This window comes from Entamoeba invadens (assembly GCF_000330505.1).
Source record: "Entamoeba invadens IP1 unplaced genomic scaffold scaff_1105074724362, whole genome shotgun sequence".
In the NCBI taxonomy this organism is placed as follows: Eukaryota; Evosea; order Mastigamoebida; family Endamoebidae; genus Entamoeba; species Entamoeba invadens.
The window spans coordinates 157,362-167,430 of record NW_004440255.1 but is presented as its reverse complement, the minus strand read 5'-3'; the positions used below and the strand labels follow the sequence as shown (position 1 = coordinate 167,430).

The window sequence follows — 10,069 nt, the reverse complement described above, 5'->3', positions numbered from 1 at the left end:
CACAACAATTAAAAATTTTAGTGGTCAACAGTTTTCTGAAAAAGATGCCGTTGTTAAGATGGAAATTGACAATTCGCACATCCCTTGGAATTTATGTTCCTTATGTTCAGAAGAATTGATTGAGAGAAATAACACTGATTTTAAAGAACAACAGAACCTTAATGCTCAAAGAGTGAAGTGTGAACACTGCGAAAATATTGTTTTGAATATTGAAAGTGAGACTTCACATGTAGTATTAGAGCAATGTAAAGAGTGTTCTGTTGCTATAAAAGTAAATGAAAATGTTCAACTTGATAATTGTGAAAATATTCATATTGTTAAAAAGAAACAGTTATTGCCACAGAACGACCAATATACTGATCAAAATCGAACTTTTGGGTTTGGGCAAACACAACGCTTGTTTTTCCAAAATGAACACACCCAATTGTTTTAAAATTGGATTTAAATAATTGTGGTGATTAAATTTTATATTTGATTAACAAGTTATATTTTTGTGCGTTTTTTATTAACTTTATACCTGAAAGACAATTTTGCTTATTATTTTTGTGGAATATAGATAGTTTAAATATAAAAACATTTTTATTGTTTAATAAAAAAACAAATTTAAATACAAATAGTTTATATTAACTTTATGAAGTGAAATTTGAAAACCAGTTTATATTAGGATTAAAGTCAGTACGGAAATCTGATTTATTCTGTTAAACTTATTTATCGAATATGATTGGTTGATTTTTTTTTACAACTTAAAAACATAGAAACTAAGCTTTTTTTTCATCAACGAATAAAACTATTTATTTGGTACTCGACGTAAACAAAAAATATTGATATGTTCAAAAACATATTACCGAACACGCATTAAATGATCAAATACAACAACGAATTAAACAACTATAACTGAAAAACAAAACAACGAAAATCAAAGAAATAAGCTGCTTCGTGAGCGTCAAGAAAAGAAAATCGTGGAGTTTCAGACAGCCAGTTTATCAAGTCGTTGATTTTCAAAAAGACTGATAACTTTACTTGAAGTTTGTTAACATTATTTTCTTATTATTTTGTTCAAATTTATTACCAAATCAACTGTATTTATTCACTTTTAGATGAAAATGATTGGTCAAATTGTCTAACCTTATTTATGTCATTGGTTGTGTTATTGATTATTTAGTTTTGGAATACAGTTGGGCAAACAAACATTTGCCGAGCAAATGAACCTTATGATTTCAGCGATATCTTTCTCGTACTTGCCTTTAATCAATTGGGTCTTGGCATGGTCTTTGTTTTCTTGATCACGTTCAGTTCTAATGCTCTTCAGTTTGTCTTGGTATTTCTGTTTCATCGCTTCATTGCCATCTTTGTCATCATTTGAAGTGTCAAGTTGTTTCTGTGCCATGTCGACATCGGCATTCAAGTCGTTGATCATCTTGTCCATTTCCTCTAAATCATTTTCATTCTTCTTCTCATCAGTGAGTTGATCAACTTGGAATGTCAAGTCATTCGCCTTTTTAGTCATTTTTTCTTCAGTGTTATTTGCTTCATCCAAGTTGATGAAGCAAATAACAATTATAATAGTATTATTTGGACTTACTGCAATTTGCTATCAGCAGCCTTTCAAAATGCATCTGCAGTGTCAGCTTTCTGTCTTTCTACATAGAGTTGGGCTTGAATCTAAGTTATTATTGCATTCAACGTGTTCTTCTCTTATTCTTGAGCAACAGAAGATTTTTCCATTAATTTGTTTCTTTATTTTATATTTTTATTAATTTATTAACACAATATTTATTATATTATTAATTTGTTATTGATATAATTTAATTGTCTGAAAAATACAAATACAGTTTGTGAGAAAAGTATGTGAGAATGAGAAAACCTTGTGGATTTTTGTAATATGAAATTTATAAAACTGTTTTTAAATCGAATACAGTAAAAAGTGTTTATTTGTGGTTTTTTAAACAGAGAAAAAATATTTATTTGTGGGTTTATCACGGAATTGTGAAGTAAATTCTTTTCACCAATTTTTCAATTAAAAATCAGTGTTATAGAAAATATAGTAGTTTTTTTTAATTATAAAAAACTATATTATTTATCTAAGTGGACTTAAATTCAAGGTTCGAGAGCAAAATAATTATTTGTGGGTTTTGCATTTGATTGGTCCATTGACCCACAAATAGAAAAACCTACAAAAAGACACTTTTTACTGTATATAATTTTATTTTATTGAAATAGGTTAGTTTCTTTATACTTTTTATAGATCATTATTATTTAACCAACGTTCAATAATATTATTATTTCAGTTTTCCAAAAAAAAACATTTCTTGTTTTTTCCTTATAAAAAAATATGGAAAAAAATGAAAAGTTGTACTTTTTTTTAAATAATTATATTGAAATTTATTGAATCAATTGTTTATTTAGACATATTTATTCACAATCTCTTTACAACCAATCATCTATTAATTATGTTAGCAACATAAATATATATCTATGAATGTTGCTGATATAAAATTTAAATGTTTATTATGTAATAAAATTATTTGTTTTAAAATATTTGAATGATTATTAATTCTTTTATAATTTAACATAAAGAAACAAAATGTGAAAAAAAACAAATATTTTTATAGCAACTTAAAATAATTAAGTGATAATATAAATTTTTAACTCGTATGTAAATAAACAAATTAACCTGTTTTAAACAAGAAAAAATAAAAACTCTTTAAAATTAAGATGGAGAAGTGTATAAAAACAAAATTATACTTCAAATGTCAAGTTTTATATTTTACTTTAGTTGTTAGAATTAATCGTTTGTAAAACTGAATGTTGTATATTTTTTGTATCATATATATTCTATAAATATTTTATAGATCATTGTGATTGTGAGAAAACATCTAATTATTATAAAATTATTTAATATTTTATTAAAAAACAATAAAAACGTAATAATCACTTATTTTTTAAAGTCAGAAGACAACAAGACACATAACTATTAAAAAATCCGCCAAGACACTACAAGCATTGTCTTGTTTATTAATCCCTTAGTTTCATAATGTATTTTCTCCCAACAATTGTATTTGTAAATTTCCCCTTTTTTTCATCAAAAAATCGTTGTTATCCACATCACAAAACATTAGATCTTGACTTGAATTAGTGTTCATCTCCCACCTTTTCATATCCATGTTACATTGATCCGCAAAAGCGTAATTCTTTTTGTTATTATAGAAAACGTTACAGTATATTTCACTGTTCTCCATTAACAGCCAATGAATATTTCTTCTTTCATTAACTCTTCCGACGTTTTTGGTAACACTGCCCATTGAGGAAATTTGTCTTTCCAACGAGACGTATATCTATCAACTCCATTATTCACCATCGTGTCCAGTAAATTGTAGAACATGTTTGGGGTAGTGTGATACCTTTATAATCCTCTAGAATCTCCCCTATATTCAGTATCACAATTATAAAATATGTTGTAATAAATAATGTTGGACCTCCCAGAGCCCTGCACAAGACCATAACCAACAAAATTTGAAATAATGTTTTGGTAGATTCTTCGCTTTGAAAGGTTGTAGTCCAATTAAATTCCCAAAACAAAAGACAATCCACCGGAAAGCCCAAATCCTGTGGAGTCGTGGAAGAAGTTGTTCTTAATAACATTACCAGAATATTCCCAATGTGTACCAGAATCCAATGCACCACAGTCAGAAGCTCGAGTACAGACATTTTTAGTTCATTGAAAAAGATTTATAAATACGCTCCATTGTGTGAATACCCCAAATGGGGATTGTTTTTTACAAAATTGTGCTTCATGTAATTGCCAACAATGCCAATAGAAACGCGGGTATAAAAGTAATGATACTTGTGACGTCGTGTTAGCATAGTTATAAGTTAGATAGCACTCTCCTCGATATAATGAATTTAATTTTCCTTATTGTTATTTAAACTATATTTTATAGTAATATTAGTGTTTTAATAAGATATTTAAATTTATTATTTTGTTATATATTGTATTGTTATAGTTCAGCAATATTAAATAATGATAAAGTATTGCTATAATAATATACTTGTAACAATACAATGTAAAACAAACCACATCTCATAACTACACCCTCTGCTCCCATATCATAAAAAATGTTATGAGTTATTGTTGAATAATTACCCGAAAAAGAAATACCTATTAACCCCGAGTGTCTAAAAGTGCAATTTTTGACGAGAATATTATTTGATAAATAAAAGTTCATCATATTTTTCGTGTATATTCAAATATGATATTTTGAATTGTCAAATTATTAAAAGTGTGTACATTAATAAATAATGAAGTGGTTTGTGATATCCACACTTTATTGACTGTAGCCGGCAAGTAGATATACAGATTCTTTTCTTCTTAATCAATATAGTACTAACCCTCTTCATCCAATTCTTCTATCAAGTTGAATAATTATACAAACCTGTGAATAAAATGGGTACTTCATTTTCGACAACTTTTCAATGTTTATCATGAGTAATTATCTGTTTTTTATCATTGATTCAATTAAATTTTGTTTTAAATAATTCTTTTATGTTTTCAAAATAACACAAACAACAACTCTGCTGTCACATCATAAATTTCTTTAACATTGAATTCGTTGTCAAACCAAAAAATCGGTCACTTTGTCGTCATATCAATAATTTGAGTCTTTTTAAGAACATTAAAATTTGATACTATTATTTTAAAATGTTGAAAACACTATTTGTTTTTCATAAACTTTATAATTTTTGTGAGTGTTATGAACAAGTCTAAAATTTCCCATTTTGTTATTTTCAAACAAGAATGTAAATTTGGTCACTGATATATTATCAACTAAAGAAACTTTTGAATTGTCTTTATCAATGCATGCATAAACGTGCGCGTTTCTTTATAATACACGTATTAAAACACACTTTCCATTCATTTGTTTAAATATTTTTTTTCCTGTTTAATCACAAAACATCATTCGAAAAACACAGACCTTTTTAAGTGGAAATAAAAACTGTTTATTATTAAACATGTTTTTAATATATGTTTTAAAAATTTCAACAATATTTTTGGTTATAATAAAATCATTATTTGTGTATCAATTTATCAAAAAGACACCGATAAAAATTAAAACAATATTAAAAAACAAACACCTTGAAGTTAATATAATAAAAATTAAAATATATAAATAAATTAGAAGCACAGTCTGTGGTCGATGGCTGTTCCAATATCATTGTAATATTCCTTGGTGATACACATGTTCTGGAAAATAGACAATGAAGCACAAATTGAGCCCCCAATCCAGACAGAGAGTTTCTTTTTGTTGGTGCAATAACCTTGATCTTCATTATTAATGGTGCAGGGCAACCATCTCCTTCTCTAGTCTGTTGTTAATGACTGAGTACATTGATGTTCCATTTGAAAAGACGATGTTTTCATATAACTTGTTTCTGGTATCAACATCACACTTCATGATTAAGTTGTGAGTTGTCTCGTGGATACCTGATGCTTCCATACCAAGGAATGATGACTGGAAGAGTGCTTTTGGGTATCTGAATCTCTTGTTTCCAATGGTGATGACTTGACCATTTGAAAGTTTGAATGACTTTTTGAGTTATGATGAAGCAACCTTCTTCATTTTAATGTTTAAGTCAAAAGCAATTTAACAGAGCTTTTTTAATGTCTCTGACAATTTCTCTTTGTGTAGTTGTGGTGAATGAGTATCCTCTTTCAGTCGAGATCTTCAAGAGGTAGTCGGTAAGATCACTACCAGCAAGATCAATTCAGAGGATGGTCTGTGGGAGTGAGATGGTGTCTCTCACTGCGTCCCAATTCTTCATTGATAATATAAGAATCATACAATGTAAGGACAGTCTTATTTGCAACTTACATGGCCGTGACGTTGAAAGTTACGAACATAAATTGTGTCTTCTTTTATTTGTTAGCTCTGGGTACGTTGGGGCTTTAGTCAAGAAGACTGAATGCTCTTCTGGTGCAATTCTGAGATCGTTGTAGAAAGTGTGCTGCCAGATCTTCTCCATACCGTTTCGATTGTTGACAATATCATGCTCAATTGGATACTTATTGTCAATATACTTTTCTTTGGTGGTGCTTCATCTCCAACATAGTTTTTTTGTGCCCTGTATCAGCCATGACTAAAAACTGTTTTGGTCTGCCAACAATTGATGGAAAGACTGCTTTTTATGCGTCGTTATCAAAAAACCAGCTCTGAACATACCAGATCCATTATCTACAACAAGTTCTTGTACTTCAGCTCCTTCTTCTCCCATTTGAATGTCTTCTTCTTTCAAGTTTGTTGCTTATATATCAATTGGTCAAAGTTTTTGGTTGAAGATATCGTTAGGCAGTTCTTTCAGTTCGCCTCACTCTTTGGAGTTTTTATTTATTTTACTTTTCATATTCCAAGTAAACAATCTATATTTAAATCAATTGTTCAAAAAATAAAAAAACAAAAGTGTATAAAATGCAAGAGGTGGGGTTCGAACCCACGCCTTCGAAAAGACTCGTACCTGAAACAAGCGCCTTGGACCACTCGGCCACTCTTGCTATACTTTAAGTTGTAATAAAATATTATTAAATATGCTATACTTTAATTATATTAAATATTAAAATATGAACATTTAAATGATAAAATTATAATTATTAAAAATACAAAAAAATATAAAATCAAATAAACTAACTCTTACAATTTTAATTACTGGTTATGTGGGTTATAGTTTTCATGAATATTATTAAACTCACTTTTATAAAACTTATTTGGATTAGTCGAAGTTCCAAACAAAATAATTCACATTATTAATTGTTTTGATTAAAATTCCAAAATTTATAAAAAATTGGTTTTAAAATACTTTTTGACTGTTGTTACTTTCCCAAAACTTTAAATAATAAAAATTTGATAAATACAAATGGGTTTCCAATTGTTTTTAAAATAATGTTTGTATAAATAAAGATAATTGTATAAAACATTTAACCAAAACATGCTTTTTTATAATATAAAGAAGGCCCCGTAGCACAGTCGGTAGTGCATCGTACTTATAGAATAGAGTTATGCGAGGGTCGCGGGTTCGATCCCCGCCGGGACCATTTTAATTTATTTTAATATATAATCATTTCAAAGTAATTGTGTAGTTCTATATTATAAAATTTTGAAATTAACACCAAATAACACACTGATGTTTTCAATAAACACCAAAACAATGTCTTCCAACATCGACTTCTTGTCTTTTAGTTTATAATGTTATATAATTAACAATCTTTTTAATGAGTGCCTTCCTAGCTCAGTCGGTAGAGCGTGCGGCTTTTAACCGTAAGGTCGGGGGTTCGAGCCCCCCGGGGGGCGTTTTTATTTTTTGATATTGAAAACCTTGAAATAATAACTATCATATATAATTACATTCAGTGAGCATTTGTGGTCTAAGGGCAGAATTCCACCCTTCCAAGGTGGAGATCCGGGTTCGCGTCCCGGCAAATGCACTTATTGTATATTTGAAACTTCACTTTATTTTTGATTGTTAAATGATTAATACAAATGAGTTAGTTTTCATTGTTTGGATTTAAAATTTTTAGATGAAAAAAACATAATAAAATGATTAAAATACTTTTTTACTCACAAGTATTTCAAAACCAATAAAATTTTTAAACAACTTTGAGTTTTAAAGTAAAAGAACAAGTAAGAAATAAAAATGGGTTAAAAACAAGTATTAAATAACATTAAGAAAACAAAAAATATTTGTTTATAACTGTTCAAAACATGGATATAATGAGTCGCGTCTCATGTTTACTATTATATGTTGTAATTTGAAAAACAATGAAACGATAGTTAAGAAATAATAATTGTAAAGAATATCTCGCTTATATGTAATAATCAACTAAAATCTCATGAATAAAAAATGTGAACATCAAAGTATTTACACGATAAAATCAATAACAATTGTTTTTATTTGATCTTTTTTGTTTCAACAAAATGTCAAATCAATTAGACATGGGTTACAATCAATGTTTGATAATAACCATGTCACTAAAACCCATAATTCAACTAGAAGTTATATTTAACATTTACATTTGTATTAACAATACTGTATATATATAGTTAATTTATTTAAACGTTTAATCATGTTGATAACTATGTTATATTAATAATAAAAAACACCGTTTGTTAAATGTTAATCACTTTGTATATTTATTTTTTATATATGAACACTTTAAATAACATTGAACAAAATTCAAATGATCATAAAAATTGGGAAATTTCGAGTTTATTCAAATTATTTTTGTTTTTTTAGTATTTGTATTTTGTGCATAAACAATACACAAGCCAAAAAATAAAAAAATCATCAAAAATTGGATTTATATAACAGGAAAAACAAGCCAAAACAAAATTAAGAGCGTTATTTTAAGTGTTAATCGACTTGATTTCTAAGTTTTAAAATCTTGATAAATTCCATTAAAAAATAAACAGTGTAAACCGACTTGTACATTAAATATTTCTCACTTATTTTTAATAATCAAATAGAATTCTAATAAAAACTTTGACTTCCATCGACTGCTTCAAAGAACGTCGCGCTCAGTATTTCATTTTCTTCATTTGACGTATTGAGTAAATTGATTTTGTCGCCGTACTGAAATGATTGTTTCGTCATTGTGTACGTCACTTTCTCGTTTGTTCTCTTCCCAAACCTCCCGACGCTCATCAGACACAAATCTCCGCACCCAAAGTCGATGAGTCTTGTCGATCGATTTGTTCCAATATAAAACGCGAATTTGTGTCTTGTTCGTGCCATCTCGAATTTCTGAAATTGCACCTTTCCATCGACTTTTAATGTGAACAAGAAGCAATTCGCGTCCGCAACAAATGCTCCGTCCTTTGCAACTCGATGACTTACAAACCCTCCAATTAAATTTCCTCCTTTGTCTTGAATGACAACAAAAAATCCGTTCCGCGTCGTCGTGAGTTTTAAAAGTTGTTTTTTAAGCATTGGCGTCTCAAGTGGGATTTCCACAAAAGGAATTCCCACACTTCTCCCACTCCACTTAAAAAGTTGGTTCCTTTCATCCTCACTTAAATCATTTAAAGTGACTCGATTACTATTATTTATAGTATTATTATTATTATTATTATTAATATTAATAGTATTAATACTAATCTTCTCTTGTGTCGTCTGAATTGGCGATAAATTATTGATCAAATGAATTTCATAATTCGAGTTATTCGTCTCCGACTCGCTCACAAGGTTCGACGTGTCGTCAAACAAATTGACCTCGTCGGTGGCTAGGGTTTCGCTTTTCCTCAATTCGTGGACAGCAATTTCAGAAATTTTGTGGTCAAATGCCAAACCTTTGTTTTGCTCATTCGTTGCATTTAAAATTTCTATTGGTGGACTTTTTGGAGAGGAAGCTTTGTCTTCTGTTGTGTTTTGTTTGTCGGTTTGAATTTTTTGAACATTTTGAAAATTTTTTAAAAGGGGTTTGGTGTCACATTTTTCTGTTTGAGTAAAAATTGACGATTGAGTTAAAAAGGACTTTGAAAGAGTCTTCTCTTCCTTTTTCATTAATTGAAGGTTGTATATCGTCTCGTTAAGTTCCTCTGTCAACTGTTCCTTTCGAAATTTGTTGAGTGAAAGTTCTGTAAAAAGTCTTTGTTGCTCTTTGTTGATTAACTCCTCGACAACCTTATTGTTAAATTCAATGAGCTTTTTGTTGTCATCTTCACACTGCAAATTTAAACTCTCAATGAGATGACAGAGATCTACCATCGCACCTTTCGTCTTTTTAAGCTCCCAAGCATACTTCGAAAAGATATTTAACCCATTCGTGCATTTCTCTAGTAATTCATAGAGTGCATTCGTCGCTTCATTTACACTCATTTTATCAATATTCAGTGGAAAATTATATTTCGGTTGAGCGTCTCTGTTTGTGGAGAGTTGGTCTAAAGCGTAGAGATGCTTTTTAAGGACTTTTATGTTTTCGTGGAGTAATTTGCCTTGTTCTTGGAACTCAGCCATTCGTATTGAAATTAAGTTTGTTTTATATGACAATAAAATTAGTAATTATTATTCAAAATAATAATAA

The 10,069-nt window shown here is 29.0% G+C and overlaps 3 protein-coding genes across 3 annotated transcripts; all 3 read right to left on the bottom strand.

Annotated features, from left to right (window-relative positions):
- Window positions 1-1,147: 1,147 nt before the first annotated feature.
- On the bottom strand, window positions 1,148-1,507 carry EIN_438630 (hypothetical protein; the record flags this gene model as incomplete). Its single annotated transcript, XM_004255526.1, has 1 exon — window positions 1,148-1,507. The coding sequence occupies one exon, from the start codon at window positions 1,505-1,507 to the stop codon at window positions 1,148-1,150; it is 360 nt and encodes a 119-aa protein (XP_004255574.1).
- Window positions 1,508-5,330: 3,823 nt separating this feature from the next.
- Window positions 5,331-6,021, bottom strand: EIN_438620 (actin, putative; the record flags this gene model as incomplete). Its single annotated transcript, XM_004255525.1, has 3 exons — window positions 5,331-5,585; window positions 5,841-5,854; window positions 5,898-6,021. 3 exons carry the CDS (start codon window positions 6,019-6,021, stop codon window positions 5,331-5,333), a joined length of 393 nt encoding a protein of 130 aa, XP_004255573.1.
- Window positions 6,022-8,517: 2,496 nt separating this feature from the next.
- Window positions 8,518-10,002, bottom strand: EIN_438610 (hypothetical protein; the record flags this gene model as incomplete). The annotated part of the gene is made up of 1 exon (XM_004255524.1): window positions 8,518-10,002. The coding sequence occupies one exon, from the start codon at window positions 10,000-10,002 to the stop codon at window positions 8,518-8,520; it is 1,485 nt and encodes a 494-aa protein (XP_004255572.1).
- Window positions 10,003-10,069: the final 67 nt, after the last annotated feature.